This window comes from Verticillium nonalfalfae, assembly GCF_003724135.2.
Source record: "Verticillium nonalfalfae strain VnAa140/NRRL 66861 chromosome Unknown scaffold_110, whole genome shotgun sequence".
NCBI lineage: Eukaryota > Fungi > Ascomycota > Sordariomycetes > Glomerellales > Plectosphaerellaceae > Verticillium > Verticillium nonalfalfae.
This window is the reverse complement of record NW_021167335.1, coordinates 39,700-61,909: the sequence shown is the minus strand read 5'-3', so window position 1 is coordinate 61,909 and position 22,210 is coordinate 39,700. Positions and strand designations below refer to the sequence as shown.

Genomic DNA, 22,210 nt, shown 5'->3' with positions numbered 1-22,210 from the left:
ATCCGGGCGGAGGCGGAGGCAGTGACGGGTGTGTCTGTGTTTTTGTGACTGATATGGCTGAGGTGTATTAACGCCAAACCCCACTACAACGGGTCGATAGAACGCCTCCTTACGAGCAACGTAATCACGCGTGCTCAACAGGGTGCAATGGCCCTGCCGTGAAGGCTCGCTCGATTCTGCCTTCCGTGCAGAAAGAGTCGTTCGAGCTGGCGTGCTGGGTTCCAGAGGCGCAACCTACGGAAGGATGCGCGGGCAGCGAAGGACAGCCTGTGGTGAGCCGAGGGACAGTGGCAACGGCGGATGACGGGTGAGCGCGGGCGAGTTCGAGCTGGTGAGGGGCAGACGGCGAGTGCTCGGTCGATAGTAGGAGTGCTCGTATCGATTCTTCACGCAACAACGTGGGACGCTTGAGGCAAGGGTGATTGGTGGTGGAGGAGCAGGCGTATGATTTCTTCAAGGGATCATAGCGGACAAGAGCGAGCGAAGCATGATGAGCTCGAGGGGAAATAGATGTCCAAATCGGCGGGGCACCGGGTTTGTGCAGAGAGAGGAAGGGGAAAGCGAAGTGAAGAAAGAAGCAAGGTGAGTGAAGACGTCGGACTAGCCTCTGGTTATGAGTGAGGTGGGAGACAGAGGCAGAAAAGCTCCCCCAAAGTCGAGATGTACCGCCCCGGCAGCTTGTAGCCTGTAGCCGTAGCCCGTACCGGTAAGGTATGGTTAGCCTGTCCACCTAGGTAGGTTAGCTCACACCTTAGGGCACCTGGGTAGGGACGGTAAGGCAGGCAGCTAGGTAGAGGGGAGGAGGCAGTGGTGGTACTGGTAGTTGAGCTATGGGGGGAGGGGAACCGGGGAGGGGGGGGGGGGGGGGGGGCGAGGAGGCTAGCTTCAAACAGGGGTGTGCACAGTCAGAATAAAGTACCTGGGCCGGTCGACGGTAGCAGGTTAGGAACGGACGCCAAACAGTCTGGAGCGAAGCGGAGGGTTGTGGGCAGGCAAGGCAAGGCAAGGCACGGCAAAGCGTGGCTCAGTCAGGTACCCAAGGTCAATCGACGACGATACACCTCACCGCACGTCCCACCATCCTTTTTCACCGACGGGTCAACAGTCGAAGGAGAGGGGCAAGTCATGACTATTCCTAGTCCTGGTCCTGGTCCTAGCCCTGGTCTTGCGCCTGCGCTTGCGCCTGCGCCTGCACCTGCATCTTGTCCCGGTCCTGGCCCTGGTTTGGATCTTGGGCTTGGTTTTGGTCTTGGACTTGTGCTTTGCGCCTGGTCTTGGCCCCTGGTCCGCATTCTAGTCATGGACCCCGTCGAGTTTATCATCATGGGCAGGGTCCCGGCTCTAGTTTCGGCTCATGCCCCGATACCACCTGGTTCGGTACTGTTCGTCCATCGCCCCCGCCCGGTTCTGGCGTCCCTTTCTGTTCTGGCCATTTTCGGTCCACGGCAGTAGGAATTCTCCAAGCCGGTACTTCAACTCGACCAACTGCCTCGTCAGCCATCCTTGCGTCCCCATTTCGCAAGAAGCTCGATGTATCCGCCCCCTACAACCGCACGGGCGGCGCCTGAAATAGTATAGCCTAGTGCTTGGCAGCATCTTGCATCTTGCATCCTGGATGGCGCATTTTTACGCAGCCCACGTCACCAAAGCCCGGGTGAGTTGCCAACGCTGCTTCCGCGGCAATTGCCGGTGTAATTTCTGTGACGGACGACCTTTGGGGACTCAATTGGCCGCCTGGCGGAACAGGCGGCCCATTGTAGGGCAAGTCGGAAAGTGGGCGACAACGACGAGGCAGAAAATAGCAAGCGCGAGACAGAGAGAGAAAGAGAGCGGCGGAAATACAGAGAGACAGAGAGAATGAAGAATGCTGGGCTGGCCAAGGACTGCCGCACCAAAACGGGGGACCGAATCAGAGCCTGCCTTAGCGTTCCCGTCTTGAGGAGCTACTCGCGCATTGGAGGTGGCTGTAGTCCGGCAGCCGTCCTAGCGCACCCTTGCTGTTAAAGACACGAGCGAGACAAAGAACACGCACCCAATCGGCCGTCCCCTTTGCAACCCAGTCAGGCGGAATGCGGCGGGAAGGGCGAGAAACAGTTGTATCTACCTTCAGGTCTGCTTGTATTGACCGGCCGGAAGCATGAGTGGCGCCATCATGTTGTTGTTCATGCTGGCGTGTGTGGTGCTTGGTCTTGAGCTATCTAGGTAGGATAGGCAGGTGAAGCTCGTGCTTGCTCTCGCAGCCATGCTCCTGCTCCTGCTCCTGCTCCTGCTCCTGCTTCTGCTTCTGCTTCTGCTTCTGCTTCTGCTTCTGCTTCTGCTTCTGCTTCTGCTCACAACCTTGGGCATATGCTCAGGCTCAGGCTCAGGCTCATGCGTGTGCGCCAGAGGTTGATGGTACGAAGAGCTTTGGGACCAGCTTCGAGGCCAAGACCACAGCCGCCAACCAGGGAAGCAGATCGTCACTGAAGATCTTGGTCCGAGTGGAAGCCACCTCCAGGCTTGTCTAAGCTGGGTTTAGAACACGCGTGACAGCGCGTGAGCTCCAGATGTCTGACCTTAACCGACCACTGGGTGCTACCTACCTACCCGTTAATGCAACGAAGTAGCAAACAGTGCCGGGTGGGTTCCCAGTGGGATGCAACGATAGCCAGCCATGAGCCTCGGAAGGCTGACGGATGAGATCTCTCTCTCTCCCCCTCCCGTCCAAGAAGGAAACATTGACCAAACTCGGCTTGACGGAGTTCAGGGTAATAATGTAAGCAGGTGCATCTTTGCGACTGACGCAACAATAGAACAGTATCAAGCTTTGAGCATGGGCCAGGGGTATAATGCCAAGGACCAAGGGTTAGGGGACACAGAGCGGCGCCGGCAAAGAGGGACAGCGCCGGCGCCGGCGGAAGAGGGGGAGGAGGGGGCAGGGAAGCAGACGACGGAGGGGAAGTGGCAACCTGCCACACCTCTCACAGCTTGAAGTATTTGGGGTGCTTGGGGTGCTTGGGGTGCTTGGGGTGATGGGGCTATGGGGCGATGGGGCGGCGGGGGTGAACGTAACTATCGTTGAACCATTCTCGCCTTTTGCTCGTTACTTCGACTTCCTCCCCTCCAAACCTCACTGACCCCTTGTGCTTAGCCTTGATACGTAGCGCGGGGCTTTTGAAATAATGCTATTCCAAATGGTAACCGGAATACCATGTAGTGCGTGACGGGGGAGGGGGGGTTGACCTTCTGCTAGGCTTGGCGGCATGAGCTGCCAGAAGCTCACTTGCTTACCTCCCTAGGCCGGCAAGTACCCAGGTGCGACGCACGGTTTTTGCTTGTGTATAGGTGGCTGCGTCTTCTCGCCGTCGATGTGGCTTAGTGGTCTGTCTTGGCAAAATTGTCCCTCTGAGAGACAACGTACTATGCGCTCGCCGTGGTTGACGACAGCACCTGAAAGTACCTACTTGCCTTTGTGTGTCTCGTACAAGTACCTCCCTCAGGCACACCACTGGGGGGCTTGATCCACTGAGGAGATCGACACCTGCCTGCCCACCCCCCGATCCACCCCTCTCTCTTTCTCCTACTCCCCATTATGGTCCAACCCGGGCACATATTAGTTATCCACAGGAACCCAACTGTTCCATGTACTCATTACAGCAGACGCACTCTCGCTGTGCTCACACGCGTCCCTTTCTCCCTACATCGTGATGCTCTGTATTGCTTTCTGTCGTCCAGCAGTGCAGGGTGGACCAGTTTCATGGGATGATCGGCGCAGGCTCGCCTTCTCTTGCCGACGAGGAGCTTTATGCACAGAAGGCATCAGGCATTGCCGAGAAGCATAACAAATATTCTGCGCTTCCGCTGAAACCCGACCAGGAGGCACATACACCACCTATACACGCGCATCCTCTGAAAACAGTTTCAATGCTGCGGGAAGGGGGGGGGAGCTGGTGAAAAGGGGCCCATTTCCTGCGCACATCCACTGCAGCACCACGGTGCCGGGTTGCCGGGCCACTTCTTTGCTGTATCAACTGGATGAGCACGGTGCCTGTTCTCAGTCCTCCAGTCTGTCCCTCGTGCGTCTGTTTTTGCGGCTATCGGCTCCCCTCTCCAAGTCCAGGTTCAAGCTTGGGTACAAGCTCCAAGCAGCTCTGACGAATAATGCCCGCTGTTCTTGGGTCTAGCGCCTGAGACCGGCCGGCACTTGTCATGACGGAGCCTAACTCTAAAATCGACGCTGGCTGTCAACATTGGGGCCAGCACTCGGAAGACGAACCCGGTAGGTTGCGCTACTGCCACGGTTACTGTGAATGCAACGCTGGCTTGGGCTGCGGCATATTCGCCTCCCCCTCCCTCCTCTCCTCTCCCAACGCACCTCTTTCTCCTATCCACCCGCCCTCCCATGTAGGGCTCATGTGTCCCAACTTACACGCTACCTGAATAGATGCCTTGTTGGGTACTGGGCCATGTGTTGCTGCTTCAGTGCCTGCTCAGGTACATTAGGTCTTGACCTCACATCTCCGGGAGGGTGGGTGTTTCGAGACGGAACGTGATCAAGGGGACGCAGGGGACCTGGAGATCCTAGGAATGGTACAACGAGTAAGTGGACCACCCACTGTGCAGCAAAGCCAGGCCACAAGGCCGCCAGGGCGGCGGATCACTCTCTTGTCTTTCTCTCGAATGCATTAGGTGCATCCTGTCCTTCAACGTGCTCCTTCATTTCATATTCGTCACCAGCTGGCATGTTCCGAGATAGAGAGGATCCCGGCAAGGCCAACTTCTAGGACAGGGTAACTGGACGCCCCAGACGGACCACCAGCATGGCAGCCCTGCTGGTGTTGGAATCAACCGCAGGCGATTAGGTGGATATGGAACCAATGGTGCCAGCACGGAGCAGGCTCCGAGCCCTGCTCGGTCGGATGTATTTTGGTGCCGAGAAGGCGGTGCCGTGACAAACCCGGGGCTTTTTTTTTTCTTTCATTTGGTCCATGCCAGCCCCAGTCTATCCCAACTTGTCGATATTGGTTTTCGTTGCGAGGTCGTTCTGCTCGTGATCCTCATTTCGAATTCAAGCCGCTGGGTTTGTCGAGTTTTGACACGTGTATCCACCCTCGCATCAGACTACCAGGGTAGCGTCGACCTGCCATTCAGTCGTGCAGCTGAGGAGTCGAGATATAGAAGAACGGGTGCCCTGGTAATTATGGATGCAGCATGCCCATCTAATGGCTGTGGATATGTACGACTGTCAGTATGGTCTTTGGCCCACCTCGTTGTCCTGGCCGGCTTGTCACAGGCCCTGTCACGTTTTAAGGTATGGGCAGTGGTACATGGTACTCGCAAAGATCAAGCACGTCTGGCCACACAAGCGTGAGCAAGCGCCATTCCAGGAATGTCACCCACCTCTTGACGAGTAGGACCTTGGCCCGCCTCTCCATGAGCCTTCACGAACCGCTGTCAACAAGCTGCTGGTGGACTCGTACACTCTTAAGGGCAGGCAGCTAACTATCTAGGGCGGTCTGGACAAGCCTGCGGGGTCCGTACGTTTCGACGCTAGTCTGCACATGCGCCCGCGAGGCTGCGCCCTGCGCTCCCTGTCCCCTCCCCCAACTTTGCAGGGACTCAGATGTACATGTACAGTAATGTCCTCCGGGCAGGGATATACCATACAAGTACGGTACGTACATGTAGGTGGAAGGTACATGCATGCAGCAAGGAGGAAATCGTTTGTTGCCTCAGCCCCGCCCGATGAACTGGAAAGGCTTGTCTCGCCTCGCCGTGACATTACCTCTCACCTGTTCAAAACGCCGCGTACCCTCGACCTAGCACTGATTACTTTTAGTATCCTTGCCGAACTCGCTGACCCGAAAACGATCAATCATCTGGGACGGGTAGCATGGGTCCTATTTGTGTGCGAGTACGAACATCAAAAGGCCAAGCCCAGCCCTGGCCAGCTCGCTGCCTTGCTCTGTCACCTGTAGCGGCCGGGCTGCGTGAGTATCGTGTAGGACAATCACAATACCATCATCGGGTGCCCAGGTCTGTACTGTACGTAATGCTTGAGCACAAAAGCAACCCAAGCAAGGGTACATGTCCTCCCACCGCCATAAAGACCCAAGTCGGTCCTCCCTTTCGTTTCGGGCATAATATGTGCCTCATGTTAACTACACTGCGAGACAGCCTAATAGCGCTTCATGAAGAGCCACGGTCGATCAGCAGCCGTGTCATTCGACGAAGCGCCATAGGCCCTTGACGGTGCTACCATGGGTACCGGCACCGCTCCTCGAAATGCCTCTAGCATCTTCCCAGCCTCGCCTGCACCGCTAAGCCCCCCGCTTGAACGATCGCCTGTGTTCCGAGTGGGGACGAGGACGCCGCATTCCCAGTTTCGGCACGTGAGTTTTGCCCTGCCGGATCCCCGCTCTTTCGTGAGTCGACCCCTGTAGAAGATGTCCAAGTCAGTCAGGGGCGAGACGCGTACACTATACGTCCAGGTGTGGCATGCTGCGACTCACCACGCGCTTTCCGACAAGTTGGCACTCCCGACGTAGGCCCATCCCGCTCCTGGGTCGTCTTGGCCACCTGTACTGTTGGGCTGCACAAAGATGATTTTGTCGTGCATGAGAACTCCGGGTCTTGTACTGATTGAATCTCGAAGCATTTCTCGTGGGAACGTTGCAGAGCCCCACCACTTCTCTTGGAAACAGATTGTGCCGCCAGCCTATGGCACATATAGTTAGCCGGAAATGACCCATGGACGTCGGCGCGAGCACTTTTCAGTCGAGTTGAGTTCACTTACAGCCTTGCCGCCTCGGCTTTTCGCGACTGTGTCTTCCGTGGGAAAGTATATCCGCATCTTAACCCCGAGCGCCTTGTGGCTATCTGTCGCATCGAGTGCGGTCTTGGTGTTCCGCCGGCTTGGCTGGTTTCCTCCATCATCTTGATCTTTGTTTGAGCCTGGTGGAAGATAAGATCCTCGTGAACTAAAGGAAGAACAAGTCTCCGTTTGACGTACCTTGACAAGCCGTGTATATCGTCTTGATAAACGAATTATCGATCGAACCCAGTGATGACGTCTGTAAGTATGAAGTCGTCAGTTTTGTCCATTGAAAGACCTCTTTGAATGCCTGGGGTCATGTTTCCTTACCACATAGTCAACTGTGATAGGCTTATCGGTTGACAAGCCCAATGAATGCACGGCACGGCTCAAACCATGGTATCCTACGCCAAGTTATCAGAACCCAGTAGTCAGTGCGTCTTGTAAGAGGCATCACGATGTAGACAGGATGTCCTACCTGTCTCCCCGGATAGTTGGTCCGTGTGACCTCCAGCACTGCCAGCATTAATCAGCAAAAAGCAATGATACGAGGCTCCAAGCCAGAGCATGAATCTCGCAGGAAAGATGCAGCGCAGGCCGTGATGGGACGTGAAAGCTTACATGGTGTGGATAAAACGGAAGCGCTCCGTCTCAGTGAAGTCGAAGTTATCGAGGCTCTTGACCAGACTTTCGTCCAGTCCCTGTGCCCGAAGGAAGCGTCGCAGCTCGGTGCCAAAGGAAACTCCCGCGGCATCATTTCCTCGGATTGCATCTCCATCACCTGAAGCTTGAACGATTCGTGGGAGATCAATAAGAAAAACCATCTATACTGTCAGCAGACTGATCCGTAGATGAAGTGTGAGGCCGGAGCTTTTCGATGGAACATACGTTCTCGAGTACTCCCGTCTCTCCCCAGTCGTAAGGGACCAGGTTACCAGATGGCACAACAATGCGCAGGTGACTGACAATTGTCAGTGAATCGTGAGAAGTATACGTGCGGAGAGGCCAATCGATTACTTCGGGTACTTCAACAGTTGCAACTTCGAGTGCATACAGCCAATGCCGTACATGGGAGGAAAGCAGAGTTTGATTCGGCTGCTCGGTACGTTGGCTCTCAATGTCTCTTGCTGCTATATGGTCAGCGACTGAACACTCGACCTTGGTTGAGAGCACGCCGAACATGGGTCATACCTCGGCACCGTTCTTTGCATATGCAATGAATACCATTCTTGTTCTGGCAGTGTCGACTTTGGATAGTAACCAGGGCTCATCCCATTGGAAAGATGACACGACAGCTAGCTCGAGCTTGTCCTTCTCAAGGACTTCTTCAATCTTGATGTCGTCATTTGTGCGCGGAAAACCATGCACCCACGTCCTTTTGACGACTCCTCTCGGGAAGCGTAGCTCCGGTACTTGGCGCGTGACTTGATTTCCATTCGAGGCCGTGACACCCATTAAAATCGAAGCTGACGCATCCTGCCTCAATATAGTTGGATCAGTCGTTCCTGGTGTTGCTGGTGTTTTCAGTCGTTTGCCTTGCGGCCCATCAAGCGAGGCATCTTCAGCCGTTCGTTTGCGAAGCCGCTGTAGGCGCGCCTCTTCCATTTTTTTCCTATCCAGCAACCATGACTCCGGACCGGCGACCTTGACTACCTGGCCAAGAGACTTGGTGCCTTTGGGTGTAGGCTTTTGCTCCGAGGTTCTGGGCTTTTCTGCTTCCTGCTTTAGAGATGATGCGATAGCAGCTTTGAGGGCCTCGTCTTCGTCATAATCGCCATTGACATCTTGGTAGGGAGTTTCTCCAGGTTGCTGGTTTGGCAACGGTGACGCCATCTTTGGGTTTGGATTTTTCGAGACCTAGCCCTCGTTCTCGAAGGTTCGTTGAATGGCAATGATGGGTTATGGCTTCTTCCTTGCCTACGAGGGAGGCGGGCAAAATTGGACCAGGCGTGCGAGTACTTCGGTATGTGGAATAGAGCACTATGAGCTCTACCAGCACTCAAAACACGCTGACCGGCAAAATGATTCTTTGGATCAGGTGACCTTGGTTTTACGCGCGACAGACCAAGGCCACGTGCGAGGTTCGGATGAGAATTCGTGACCCTAGACGGAGGTGGTCTACGCGTCCTTACACCTGCGCCACACCAAACGCGACTTGACCACGAGACCACGTGACATCATTTCTGCCTGATATCAAAGCAATGCTTCGCATTCACAGGGACAGGGGCAATTGTCCCATGCTTTCGACGTGATGGACCATCGATGCACTGACCAAGCGCCAAGTCATTAGACTGCAGTGATCTTGCAGAGAATACATTACTAACAACATACGACTTGAAACAGTTTGTCAGGCGTTCACAACGCCCAGAGGGGAAGAAATTGATAAGCATTGTATACAGTAGTAGTTTCGCTGTCCTTGTCATGATTTGGCCATCATGTGGCTAATGTGCACAAGCGAGCACAAAGGAGAGACGCTGTACGGTCCGCCCTGAAACCATGTACCAAGCCTTGCCTGGTTGACGTTCCCTCAAAGTAACGAATCCGGGTCTCGGATGTACGAGATCAATCCGACGCCAGCAACCATGGTCCTCCCATGCAAGCCAAAAAAAAAACATCCTTAACCCTTGCACCGCAGTGAGAACAATCATGTGCTGCAAAGCTTTCTCACGAAGACTGTCGTAAATGAACAGAGACATGAAATCAAGAGGCCCCAATCAAGACAATTTAAGAATTCGCCTCAAGTCATCCTCCATTGCTAGCAAGCCCGCAGGCCGGCTGGCAGGCGCGGAAGAACTCACGAGGGCCTCATTTGGGAGGGCTGAAGATGTCGTTTCTGAGCCCGAATTCTTGGGGCCGAAAAGATATTTCTTCAGGGCTTCTGTTGGATCTTCGTGAAGCTGCGACGGCGAGACTCCATTGTTTGTGGGTTGTGGGACTGGTCCGCGTGCTGCGCGTATGCGATCTTGATAGGGAGTGGAAAAAGCAGGCCCAACCGGCCGTCCTGCAACACCGTCAAGCTCTGCCATGGGGATACCGGATGAGGAACGCTGCTGGAAAGGCTTGTCTCTGGGCAATCCGTAATGCTGTCGGGGCATTGTTTGAGATCCTTGAGGCATAGCGTTGGGAGAAAACAGATGTCGGCTGGTAGAAGCATCGCTGACGAAGCTAGGGCGACGAGCCTTCTCCTTCTCCGCACGATCGGCTCTGAACATAGCCTCCAGTGGTGACTCACGCGCCTCGTTGGCTAGTGGCCGCTGCGGAGTCGGCATTTCTGGCTCTGTAGCGGGCGGAGATGGCTGCTGCTGGGCGTCCTGGTGGCGAGTCTGCGTACTAGGCGATCCAGCAAATGGCTTGTAGAAACTTGGTATCGGCAAAGCAGATGGTGCCGGAGAAGCGTGGAACGTAGCGCCAGCGAAAGCGGCTGAAGACGGTAGCCTGGGTACGGCGGCGCTGTTTGGAGTGGTCTGGCGCGCAGTTCGTGCGAAGTCGGGAGAGGTTGTCGATTGCTTGGGACGAGCCTTGTTGTGACTACCTTGGTTGGTGGCATTTTGATTGTTATTGCGCGCGCGCGAAGCTTTCGCAGAGCCCTGCTGGAAAGCGACAGGCTGCATATCAAATGCGGGAGAGCCCGACTTTTGAGGTGTGGACGGTTGAGGGCCCTGATCATATCCCATCTTCGAAGTCACTGGCAAGTCGTTCTCAGATGCATACATCCTCTGCAAAGCAGGTTTGCCGTTATTTCGGGCGGCGCGACGGCGCGACGGCGTAGGTTTTGCCTGCTCCATTACTGTACTGGATGTCGGCGCAGGTGTTACAATATTTGATGGTATGGAAGAGCCAAGTCCGCCAAGAGAAGGCAAAGGTCGCGCGAGGTGACGGAACTGACGTTTTGGGTGTTAAGAGGCGCCCAGTTCGTGCGGGGGAAGCCAGCCTCGGGCGCGCGTTTGTTGCGCCAGTTGGCAATGCGCGTGCGTGTTATGGGATGCCCGGCTGATGTCGAAATGAGATGGATATGTCGGTGATTGTGATGCAGGTGCAAAGAATCCTGCTCATGGTGGAGAGGCAAGACGTTGGCTTGGAGGCAACCCTTGACACAGAAGTAGGCTGTGGGAGTAGCCAAGCAGCCCTGTTGGTTGACGAAAGCGGATGTTGAACGCAGATGACAGGATGTGCATGTGTGTGATGTGGGGCCGAGGGGTAAAGTAGGCGGGACGCTGGTTCAGCTTGGTGACGTGGGTTAGGAGCAACGCTGGCATGGCACGTGATCGACAGCCAACCTTGCCGTCCGCTCCCCTCGACCAAGCGCCTGTCTGTGGAAAATGCACAGACCGCCATTCTGCCCGGAGGTATTCTAACTCCTCTCTAGTGAGGTAGCAATTGTAGGTACACAAGGCAACAACCTCTCGTCATCGAGCACCTGGGAAAATGAAACCATGAGGCGGTTGTAGCCTATAGACATACGCACTATATAAATAGCATGCCTGCTAGCAGAAGGGCATGTGTTCTGGGTACCTGGGTCGACAAGCACGCACGTTGGAATTGAAATGTCTAGTTTTGGCACTGTGCTCTAAGCACCCTATTGGGTAGGCGATCAGTTCAGGTTCCCGCCACCCCTCCAAAGAGAGTACCTACCTTGAGAAGTAGTTACCAAAGCAGGTGCCTCCATCCAGCTTGCCCGAAGAAGCGTCTCCCCGAACACCCCAGCAACATTTGACCAGACAAGCTTTTCTCTTGCTACCTACCTACCTAGGTACGTCGGCTCAGAATTCCGTGACTTGACCCGTCCTTGTCCCTTCCTTACAGGCGTCACGCCGTCCGACAGCAGCTGGCAATCGTCCCCCGCGGTGTCGCTCCGAGCTTAGCTTACCGAGTTGTCTAGACCTTGAGGGAACTTCCTGGACCCTGACTTCGATCCATACCTCTCTCTATCCAGCGACCAAATTCACACGGTTCTTGTCACGATATTCGTATCACACTTCACGGCAACTTCAACTCTTCCGAACGCATTATCAACCCCCGCGGAATCACCAGCGAATCATGGCCGACGTGGACATGACGGACGCTCCCGTCCAGGCAGTCGCTACGAAGAAATCCAGTGGCTCAGAGGGTAAAGCCACCGATGGAAAGAAGCGCTTTGAGGTCAAAAAGGTTGGGTCGGACAGTCTTTGCAGACAGCACACGCTTGGCTGACTTGCGATGATAGTGGAATGCTGTTGCGTTGTGGGCTTGGGATATTGTTGTCGACAACTGCGCCATCTGCAGAAACCACATTATGGATCTTTGTAAGTTTGATATCTGGCAGGGGCAGACGTGGCTCCGACAGACTTTCAAGACTGGCCCGCTAACAACAATCGTCTCATCCAGGTATCGAGTGCCAGGCCAACCAGGCCTCGGCGACCAGTGAGGAGTGTACGGTGGCTTGGGGGATATGCAACGTGAGCAGTGCCCGCTCCCCGGACTACCTCATGTTATGGAGGGGTGTCGCTGACGAAGCTATAGCACGCATTCCACTTCCATTGCATATCGCGATGGCTCAAGACTCGACAAGTATGTCCTCTGGACAATCGTGACTGGGAATTTCAAAAGTATGGCCGTTAAGGAGAGACATGCGATTTGCCCAAGGGCCCGTCGGCAGGAAGCACGCAGGCAGGGAACGTACATCCGATGGGGCGGCGGCAACAATGGGAGGTGGAAACAACGAGGGCTGACGAGCATGATATCATGGACCAACAGCCAGCACGAATAGCGCTTCTGACACCACGGAACTCGCGTACTTTGATATGAACCATTGGCATCTTCTCATCCATTTTACTCCCGCTCGTCATCCCGTCTTCTCCACGACTGTGATGTCGCCGACAGCACCTTGTGGTTCCAGCCACTTCACTGGGTGCCGGTTGTAGAATGGCCAGGGTGGCACGACAACAAGGAACGTCAAGGCCGTGCCGCCAAGCCCAATGTAAACAGCCAGCTTGATATCTTGGAGGATAAAGCCGACGACAAACGTGAGTACCTGAAACACAAAGGCGGTGCGATCAGCGAATGGTGGCCATCAAGGTTGGTCTCAGGCAGCAAAGACGAGACGTACCCCGAACGCAGAGAGCAGAAAAGTAGACAAGAGCTCGGCCTTCTTTTGTCCTTCAAAGTCCTGTTGGTAACGCAGATGGGTCAGCGGGAGGGAGCGCCAAGGGTTGGACTGATCCGCCTATGACAACATACAATCTGGCCCTCGGCGAGATCCCGAACTTGGTCCAGAATCATCTGTTCAGCCATGGCGATGCGACCTTGCGTCAGGCAAGATCGGGAGTTGTCCGTAGAAAGTGGACAAGAATTGGTGATACAACGAGGAGCCGGGCGATCAATTCAAAGTGTTCCTCCCAGAAGTACCCGGGATAGCTTGAGGATTGAGAAGCGGATGCAACAGCCTGGATCGCGATGCGGTTGCAGGATGGGCGTGCTGCAACGTGGTGTTCCTTAGGTAAGCGATGCTTGTGATGCTATCTGGACGAGTGGCTACCTTGCCTTGGGTGGTGCACAGTATGAACTCGTGCCGACGGAAGCCCATAATTAATCCTCCCATCAAGATGACGACGCATCGGACATGTTCCGAAGCATGCCCCAACCGCGGAACCTGCCCGAGAGCCTTACGCAAGTAAGGCAGTTCCTGACTAAATTTTCTGGCCTCCCACCTCTTAGGAGAGGGATATCAGCCCCAATGAACGACGTCCATTCTTTGACTTCGACATTTCGTTGCTTCGTCTTTCCCACTCTCCTCCGTTTGTTTGTCTGCACCACCCAGTCTCTCAATCTCAACTGCAAACACAACAACCGCATCAGTTGCCAATTTTTTCGTGTCTCCAATCCACGCACTCCTCGGTTTTATCGAGTCTAGAGAAGGTCAAGCTCGTTATTTGGCACTCTGACTTTGGTCCGATATCACAATCACCTCATCGCTACGACTGAACTCTTCTGGCTTCACGACGCCCACCCGCCCGCGTCGAATTGAACACAGAAGGTCGCAAGACCCAACAACACATCTCTAGTCGTCAGAACACCACCAAGTTGGCTTCACTCGCCCCGCTTCAGCTCTTCCCTACCCGTTCGCTCCTAGGTCCTGGATTCTGGGTCTACAGTGGAGTGAACAAGAAGCCGCCTTAAGTAAACCTTGCCCGACAATCGCGACCGAACTCTGCAGCGACAAAACCAAGCACCCTGACTGTCACCTCGGCAGAATACGACGCCTGCCTTGGGTCTGGACAGCAAAACATACCCACGATCTATGCGCGCAGTGCGCTACAGCTGTAGCCAGCTACCCGGCAGCGATATTCGCTTCGGCTAGTCAAGTTATGGGAGCCAATATCTGAGTTCAGACGCAGGGGCTCCTGACGGCACAATTCGATCAAGCGCTGCTTAATCGTTAGATTCCATCTTCAAAACACCAACTCTCACGACCCCGACTCCAACTCCGACCCCATCTGGTTTCACAAAATGTCGGATCACGAGGAAAACGGCTCCGATGTGGGCTTCAAGACGCCTATTCCTGAGCTGGATGATCACAGACATCAGCCACCCTCTTCTCAGCAACATGAGCGGGTCCGTCGAGGTACCTTCGATTCGCTGTACGGTGCTCGTCTTCTGGCCGCCGACGATGATCAGGCACCGGACAATTCCAAAAATCGACTGAAAAGCTCAGAGGAGGCAATCTTGGACGACGAGATCGATCAGGCATCACCCACTACCCGGCGCCCTCGGCGGCCTACGGTGGAGACTATTGGCGAGCAGCGTTCGGTCTCGCCTCCCAACTCTGTCAAGGCTTTTGCCGAAGCTCGCCGTCGCGAACGTGAGATGTCGTTTTCGGAACCGAGACCTGAGGAAACTGAACTACATCGAGCTATTTCCATTGCCAGTCGTCGAAGCAGGCCGCGCACTGTGGATGATGACGCCGTCAGTATGGACTCGAATCACACAGCCGAGGAAGACGTTTGCTTTCCACTTCAGGACAAGGGCAGGAAGGATCAGTTGTACATTGATTTCGACTACCTGGAGAACTTCTTGCAGTCTGAGTCTGCTGCACGTGCTCTCAGCAAACAGGAGACTGTGGACAGAAGCTTTGCGGATTTACGACCCCAAGGTTCCAGCTGCGCCCCTGATGGGATCCAGTTGGCCACTCTAGACGGAGACATCCTTGACATGCCCTCCGAGTCATCGATGGCGGACGACAACAAAGAAAAGCCCACTCTGGCCGACGAGTTAAGGGCTCCTCAGCAGCCGCCCATTGATAAGAACCGTTTCAGCTTCTTCTCCTCGGCTTGGGAGTCCACCATCCATGCTCAAGACTTTGGTGACCTAGTTCTACCAGGAGAGGATGTTCGGGGGTTGTTTGCTTTGCCGCCAAACGAATCAGACGGTGTCTGGTGGCTCAATGTCAACAACCCAACAAAAGAAGAAGTCCAAGCCATTTGCAAGGCATTTGGAATCCACCCTCTTACGATTGAGGATATCACCACTCAGGAGGCACGCGAAAAGATCGAGCTTTTTCCTTCCTACTACTTCGCGAGCTTTCGCTCGTTTCAGACAGTAGAAGAAGACGATGGGCAAGAGTATGAGCCATTTAATATCTACGTTGTTGTGTTCAGAGAAGGGACTTTGAGCTTCAGCTTTCAACCAAATGCTCATGCTTCCCACGTTAGGAAGAGGATTGCTTTGTTGAAGGATTATGTTGCTCTCAGCAGTGACTGGATTTGTTACGCGATGATGTAAGTCCCTCTGTTGCCCAGAGCATTACTCCCTAGCGAGGCTAACCGTTGTCTTCTTATTCATCAGTGACGACATTGTTGATTGCTTTGCGCCAATCATTCGAAAGATTGAGTTGGAGGCTGACTCGATTGAAGATGAAGTCTTCGTCATTCGCGAAGGCGATTCAAGCGTCTTCTTGCGGTCCATCGGGCGAGTGCGCAAGAACTGCATGGCATTGATGCGTCTGCTTGGAGGAAAGGCTGACGTACTCCGTGGTTTTACCAAGCGCTGCAACGAAAACTACAAGGTGACACCTCGGATGGATATTGGCTTGTACCTCGGCGATATACAGGATCACGTGGTCACGATGGTCACAAACCTCGGACACTTCGAGAAGATTCTGTCTCGTTCTCACAGCAACTACCTTGCACAGCTATCCATCAACAACATTGCACAGGGAACAGACACCAACCGGGTGCTGAGCAAGATCACCTTTCTTGCCTCAATCCTGGTGCCGATGAACCTCGTAAGTGGTTTGTTCGGCATGAATGTTCGCGTGCCTTTCCAGGATGGTCCGAACGTGATTCCATTCTTCACCATTATGGGCAGCCTGTTCTTCTTCTGTATCGTCATCTTGGTATGGGCTCGTAGAGCCAGGTACATATGACGGCATGGTAAGAACCCGCTACATCTTCCAGCTTAGTTCATGCACACACACACACAATGACCCGGCACGCGAGGGTATCAACTGCTCGATGAAATTTAGAAACGCTTTCCTAGGTATCAAAATATACGCTCTTAACAAAACCAAAGAAACTCTGTCTGCCAGGCTGAGGACCAAGGCAACGTAGATGTGACATCAATTCAAGACATGCACACTCAGTATAGGGCGTGCTGCGTTCTCATCCAATCTCTCCATGTTTTTGGTCTTGCTTTGGAATACCCCTAATTGCGCTTCACAGACATGGTTCAATTCCACTGCTCATGATTCCCACACCACAGAGTTCAGGTTTGTCATGACGCAAGCCTCACCGTCTCGCTTCACAAGCCGCCCAATTCGGGAGACCTGTTCACCCGCAGCCTCCAACGCTGCTACAGTATCCTGTACTTGGTCCACGCCGACAGCCACCACCATACCGATGCCCATGTTGAATGTGCGGCACATTTGTAGCGCCTCAACATTACCGCTGATCTTGAGCCACTTGAAGACGGCCGGCACTTGCCATGACGTCAAGTCTATCTCGGCAGCGAGTTCGTCTGGCAGCATACGAGGCACGTTGTCGATCAGACCTCCACCGGTGATGTGTGCGAGTCCCTTGACAAGCCCCTTTTCGACAACTCCGCGCAAGCTCTTCACATAGATTCGTGTTGGTGTCAGCAGATTCTCGCCCACGCTCCGACCTTGGTCCCATGGCGCCTGGTCGGAATATTGCAGTCCTTCGCGTTCCACAATTTTGCGAACGAGTGAGAACCCATTCGAGTGCACGCCACTTGAAGAAAGTCCCAGAAGAACATCTCCCTGTGCCATGTCCTGAGTACGCGGAAGTCGGTGGCGGCCAGTCATGACGCCAACGGCGCAGCCCGCCGCATCGTAGTCATCTTTCTGGTACATGCCTGGCATCTCGGCAGTCTCTCCGCCGACCAGCGTGCAGCCAGCATCGATGCAGCCCGCCGCCACACCCTCAACGAAGGATGCCGCCGTGCTGAGGTCCAGCTTGCTGCAACCATAGTAGTCAAGGAACATGAGAGGTCGCGCACCCTGAACCACCAGGTCGTTCACATTCATGGCGACCAAGTCGATGCCCACCGTGTCATGTTTGCCCATCTTCTGCGCAATGAGCAGCTTGGTACCCACGCCGTCGATGGCACCAACAACAATGGGAAGCTGTCCATCTTCCGTCTGAATGCCACACTTGGCCAAATCTACCTCACCTCCAAAGCCTCCAATCTCAGCATCTGCACCAGGCTGTCTTGTGGCCCTCACAGCCTTCTTAATACGCTCCACAAAGTCATTGCCAGCGTCGACGCTCACGCCGGCGGCGGCGTATGTGAGCGCCTCCTTAGCCCCAGTCTTGTTTCGAAAGGCGCGGTGAGCGATGTCCTTGCGGTAGTACATCTTGTCAAACTGGATCAGCTTGATACCCTCCTGGTATGCCTTGTTGACCGCTGCCTCCAGGGACTCGGCAGCCGTCGCGTTGACGGCAATAACCCGACCGCCCGCAGTCTGGAGCTGTCCTTCCGCCGTGAGTATTGTTCCGGCGTGGAAGACGGTGATGTCAGGCGAGCTTGACGCCTGCACATTCATCGGCGTGCCCTTGGCGTAGGCGTCGGGATAACCTCCAGCAGCGACAACGACGGTAGCGCTGAATTTTGGCTCGATCTTCACCTTGACGCAATCTAGGCGAGCTTCGTGCGCCGTGCATGCGAGCATGATTTCGGCAAGATCGGTATCGGCAGACAGAAGCGGCAGAACAGTTTGCGTCTCTGGGTCGCCAAAGCGGACGTTGTATTCAAGAGTCTTGGGTCCGTCAGGGCCGATCATGAGCCCAGTGAACAGGACGCCCCTGAAGGGCATGCCGTCTTGACGCATGCCTCGAATGGTAGGCTGCACAACCTCATCTTCGATGCGTTTGATCAATGCATCCGTGGCAATTGTGGTGGGTGCGTAGCAGCCCATACCGCCGGTGTTCGGGCCCTGGTCTCCATCTCCGATCCGCTTGTGGTCTTGCGCCGGAGGCAGCGAGATGGTGTGGGTACCGTCGCTGAAAGTGAGAATGCTGAGCTCGTCGCCGGTCAGAAATTCTTCGATGACAACCTCCTGTCCCGCGTCTCCAAAAGCCTTGTCGACCATGATCTGCTTCAGAGCAGCCTTCGCCTCGTCTTTGGTAGCCGGGATAATGACGCCCTTGCCGGCGGCGAGTCCGGTGGCCTTGATGACGACATTATGCGATATGCGATCGAGGTATGCGAGAGCCTGGTCAAAGTCGGAAAAGTTCTCGTAAGCGGCGGTGGGAATCCCATGCTTCTTCATAAAGTCCTTGGAGAAGGTCTTGCTACCCTCCATGCGAGCGGCCTCTTTGGAGGGACCGAAGCAGGGAATCGCAGCGTCGCGGAAGTACCCCTCGACGCCATCGACGAGAGGCGCCTCCGGGCCAGGAACAACCAATGTGATTGCATTGGACTTGGCGAATGCGACGAGCGCCGGGTAATCGTCCGCAGCAACGGAGGAGATATTGGTGGTCTTGGGACAGGTCGCAGTGCCACCATTGCCCGGAACCGCAAAGATGGCCTCGACGGTGGGGGACTGGCTCAACTTCCAGGCGAGCGCATGTTCGCGACCGCCATTACCAATAAGCAAGATCCGCATGGTAGAAGCCATCGCAATGGTTGGCAAATTTTGAAGCGATATCGGTAGGTTGAGTGATGGAGGGGTGACTGGGGGACAAAAAAAAATTCCCCCACTTGCCTGATTGTGTTGATGGGTGCGGAAGCAAGCGGGAACTGAACTACCCCTCTGTCAACCCCACATTGTGACAGATAAGAAGATAAGATATGGATAAGCAGCTCACTTGATGACTGAGCTTCGTGCGAGCTTGGTTGACGGCCTGAGGTGCAAGCAGACCTGGTGTTGCAGCGTTGAATCCTGTGACGACCTCCTATTGCTCCAAGGTCTCACATTCTCACCAAACGCAAAAACAACAACAGCACCCTCAAGCCTTCCGCAGTATCAACTGAACTTCGTTAGCGTAAGTTTTCTGGTTTTGTTCAATCATAACTCCGATTGACACCCAGTTCCTCTCAGATCTGCCAAAATGGACGCCTCGCGACAAGGAATCGAAAACTCAGACCTCGAAAAGCTCAACGACAAGGACAAGCAGGAGCTTCGTCAGTTCCTTGCCAACGAGTCGCAAAGATCGCAGATTCAGTCCCGTGCGTCCCTCACTGCCTACGGCCGCTCGTCCGCCGCCACTTGATCGTCCCTGCAGATACAGGCGTACTAACATGTCGTAGAAACACATGCGCTCACCGAGATCTGCTGGAAAAAGTGTGTCACGGGCTCCATTCGAGGATCCAAGCTGGACAATGGTGAGGAGAAATGTCTAGCAAACTGCGTCGACAGGTTTTTGGATGTCAACTTCTTGACCATGAAGCACCTGAACAGCATGCGTTCTGGTTAAAAAGAAGATTTTGTACAAGAACATGACGGCATAACTGTATCATCAAAAGTGGAATATCATGTGTACTAAATTGACAACGTTCGTCGCATGTGCAGTCCAAAAGAGCTCGGACTTCACCCTGTTGACGGGACATGCACAAATCATAGGGGCATCGTCACCGCAATTCATGTTACAAAGACTCAGCGATTCGGCGTTCATGTGGATTGTGGACGTGTTTTCGGTACGCGTGCCGACTACACTAAATCGACGTGTCGATTGTGTTTGGGTGCCTATGGTGTTGCCACACCAGGCGTTTAAAATGACAACCTGTGACGCCCTATGCCCATGCTTTGCGAGTGAAAGTCCTCCACCGAATAGACCGAACAGACCGATTCCAATCACCTTTTAGACGAGGGCCAGCTTGGTGGCAGCAATGTCGAGGGCATCGACATCGGGCGTAAGGCGGGCGTAGGCCTTCTTGGAACCGTCGGGGCTTCACTTCGGTTAGTTATGGGCAGCGCTGACTTGGGTTTGATTCCAACACATACCGGACAAGGGTGTTGATCTTGACAGTGTCAATGTCGTAGAGCTTCTTCAGGGCCTGCTTGATCTGGGCCTTGTTCGCCTTGATGTTGACGATGAAGACGAGGGTGTTGTGCTCCTCGATCTTCTTCATGGCGCTCTCGGTGTTGAGAGGGTGGATGATGACCTTGTGCTCATCGAGACGGGGCTCGTGAGGGATCGACTTGCGGGGGTACTTGGGCGAGCGCGAGACCTGGAGGGTCTTGGGCAGGTGGAAGCTGGTCGTGTACCTGACCTTGGTCTTCTTCTGGGAGTTGGTCTGCGCATCGAGCATTAGCGGACCGCGTGAGAAACACACTCAGTAGAACGGCAATTCCTGCACTTACACCCTTGAGGGCAGCCTTAGCAGCAGCGTTGGCCTGCTTGGAGCCCTTGGGCGCCTTGGAGGCGCCACCTAGATTAGAGAAGAAGCATCAGCAATCGCTCTGTGAAGAACTCGCAAAGTCTGCTGCTGCATGATGCCCAGGCAACTGGTGTCGAAAATGCCGGAGTAACAAATTGGTGCGGCGACGCATGTTGCGCAAAAAGGATTTTGGGGTCAAGTTGTATTACCCTTGGTCTGCGTCTTGGGAGCCATTTCGACGATGTTGCTGGACGTGTTAGGCGGGTTGGGCGTGTCGGATGGTGTCGAGGTCAATCGCTGAAGGGGAACTTTTTTTCCCTTTCAAGCAAACGAGTGAAGTTTGTGTGTCGATATTGGAAAAGCCGCTAGGGCAGCGGAGAGGGCCCGCTTACCGGGAATTGTGATTGGTCGGCATGGTGCTAGAGCGGGACCGAATCATGAGGTCACGTGAGGAAGCGTCCTCAACCAACTTCGAAATAATTTCCTAACGTAAGCAATGTCTGTGGAGTACTGAGCTGGAGGGAGACCAGGCAAACATAGTGGTCCATGTGATAAGAAGGCTCTAATTTTCATCTCTCGAACTACAGGAGCTCAAGTGCATCACCAGCTTTCGCAGTTTCACATACCACCAGCAAGCTTCTGTCGTGCCTTAATCGCCCAGTATGGCGAGGAAACAGAGACATGCGACCACAAGCTTGTCTCGAGGCCGCCCCCCAACTCTACAGCGCAAAGTTCATTCGATATCCAGGAAAGAAACTCGGACGCTCATCAACGCCCACCACACACTCCAGAAGAGACGGCAACAAGCCATCTCGCGCAATGACAGTGTTCTAGTAGCAGCTATCGAGGCAGAGATTTCGTCCCTTGGCGGCATCGCAGAGTATCAACGGGCCAGCCTTCAAGGGCAGAGAAACGATAGGGGCGGCGACAGCTCCAAAGTACTTCTTGAGTGGCTGAAGCCTGCTATCACACATATGAAGGCGGCCTCATCGGTACCAGATCAACGCTTCCGCATGCTCGAGGTGGGAGCACTGAGCACAGAAAATGAATGCTCGCGAAGTGGCTTATTTGAGATGAAACTCATCGATCTCAACAGCCAACACGACGACATCCTTCAACAAGACTTTATGGAACGCCCTTTGCCGACGAAAGACAGTGAACGCTTCGAAATCATCTCACTTAGCTTGGTCCTCAACTACGTTCCCGACCCTGTCCTACGGGGTCGAATGCTGCATCGCACCTTGGCATTCCTACGTGAACCACGGATCGACCTGCCTGGGGAAGGCAGCGCAATATTTCCGGCACTGTTTCTCGTGCTTCCTCGTAGTTGTGTGCACAACTCGCGATATTGTTCACTCGAGCGGTTGACTGAACTCATGGCTCTGCTGGGCTACACGTGCATACAGACCAAGTACACCAACAAGCTGGCGTACTTCCTTTGGAGGCGGACGGTGCCACCTCGGAATCCCTTGCCGATTTTCCCCAAGAAAGAGGTTAATGCCGGGGGAGATCGCAACAACTTTGCCATTGTTCTCAATAAAGCATGAATTAATGGCGTCAAATTTATCTACCTGCAGACTATCCGTCGCTGCAGCGTCGGTG

At 54.4% G+C, this 22,210-nt stretch overlaps 9 protein-coding genes across 9 annotated transcripts; 4 read left to right on the top strand and 5 right to left on the bottom strand.

The window, feature by feature from the left end:
- Window positions 1-6,157: 6,157 nt before the first annotated feature.
- Window positions 6,158-8,626, bottom strand: D7B24_000741 (uncharacterized protein; the record flags this gene model as incomplete). Its single annotated transcript, XM_028634993.1, has 10 exons — window positions 6,158-6,416; window positions 6,492-6,697; window positions 6,776-6,933; window positions 6,992-7,052; window positions 7,124-7,197; window positions 7,272-7,309; window positions 7,415-7,617; window positions 7,682-7,754; window positions 7,811-7,920; window positions 7,985-8,626. The coding sequence occupies 10 exons, from the start codon at window positions 8,624-8,626 to the stop codon at window positions 6,158-6,160; spliced, it is 1,824 nt and encodes a 607-aa protein (XP_028492441.1).
- An 881-nt stretch (window positions 8,627-9,507) lies between these two features.
- D7B24_000740 (uncharacterized protein) lies at window positions 9,508-10,578 on the bottom strand (the record flags this gene model as incomplete). The annotated part of the gene is made up of 1 exon (XM_028634992.1): window positions 9,508-10,578. One exon carries the CDS (start codon window positions 10,576-10,578, stop codon window positions 9,508-9,510), a length of 1,071 nt encoding a protein of 356 aa, XP_028492440.1.
- Window positions 10,579-11,830: 1,252 nt separating this feature from the next.
- Window positions 11,831-12,391, top strand: RBX1 (RING-box protein 1; the record flags this gene model as incomplete). Its single annotated transcript, XM_028634991.1, has 4 exons — window positions 11,831-11,941; window positions 11,997-12,075; window positions 12,158-12,228; window positions 12,293-12,391. 4 exons carry the CDS (start codon window positions 11,831-11,833, stop codon window positions 12,389-12,391), a joined length of 360 nt encoding a protein of 119 aa, XP_028492439.1.
- Window positions 12,392-12,614: 223 nt separating this feature from the next.
- Window positions 12,615-13,063, bottom strand: D7B24_000738 (uncharacterized protein; the record flags this gene model as incomplete). Its single annotated transcript, XM_028634990.1, has 3 exons — window positions 12,615-12,803; window positions 12,879-12,938; window positions 13,010-13,063. 3 exons carry the CDS (start codon window positions 13,061-13,063, stop codon window positions 12,615-12,617), a joined length of 303 nt encoding a protein of 100 aa, XP_028492438.1.
- Window positions 13,064-14,278: 1,215 nt separating this feature from the next.
- Window positions 14,279-16,193, top strand: ALR1 (Mg(2+) transporter; the record flags this gene model as incomplete). Its single annotated transcript, XM_028634989.1, has 2 exons — window positions 14,279-15,546; window positions 15,614-16,193. The coding sequence occupies 2 exons, from the start codon at window positions 14,279-14,281 to the stop codon at window positions 16,191-16,193; spliced, it is 1,848 nt and encodes a 615-aa protein (XP_028492437.1).
- Window positions 16,194-16,508: 315 nt separating this feature from the next.
- D7B24_000736 (uncharacterized protein) lies at window positions 16,509-18,905 on the bottom strand (the record flags this gene model as incomplete). The annotated part of the gene is made up of 1 exon (XM_028634988.1): window positions 16,509-18,905. The coding sequence occupies one exon, from the start codon at window positions 18,903-18,905 to the stop codon at window positions 16,509-16,511; it is 2,397 nt and encodes a 798-aa protein (XP_028492436.1).
- Window positions 18,906-19,338: 433 nt separating this feature from the next.
- TIM8 (Mitochondrial import inner membrane translocase subunit tim8) lies at window positions 19,339-19,704 on the top strand (the record flags this gene model as incomplete). The annotated part of the gene is made up of 2 exons (XM_028634987.1): window positions 19,339-19,456; window positions 19,538-19,704. The coding sequence occupies 2 exons, from the start codon at window positions 19,339-19,341 to the stop codon at window positions 19,702-19,704; spliced, it is 285 nt and encodes a 94-aa protein (XP_028492435.1).
- Window positions 19,705-20,088: 384 nt separating this feature from the next.
- RPL25 (60S ribosomal protein L25) lies at window positions 20,089-20,842 on the bottom strand (the record flags this gene model as incomplete). Its single annotated transcript, XM_028634986.1, has 4 exons — window positions 20,089-20,176; window positions 20,232-20,524; window positions 20,592-20,659; window positions 20,818-20,842. The coding sequence occupies 4 exons, from the start codon at window positions 20,840-20,842 to the stop codon at window positions 20,089-20,091; spliced, it is 474 nt and encodes a 157-aa protein (XP_028492434.1).
- Window positions 20,843-21,270: 428 nt separating this feature from the next.
- D7B24_000733 (uncharacterized protein) lies at window positions 21,271-22,155 on the top strand (the record flags this gene model as incomplete). Its single annotated transcript, XM_028634985.1, has 1 exon — window positions 21,271-22,155. The coding sequence occupies one exon, from the start codon at window positions 21,271-21,273 to the stop codon at window positions 22,153-22,155; it is 885 nt and encodes a 294-aa protein (XP_028492433.1).
- Between the last annotated feature and the right edge of the window lie 55 nt (window positions 22,156-22,210).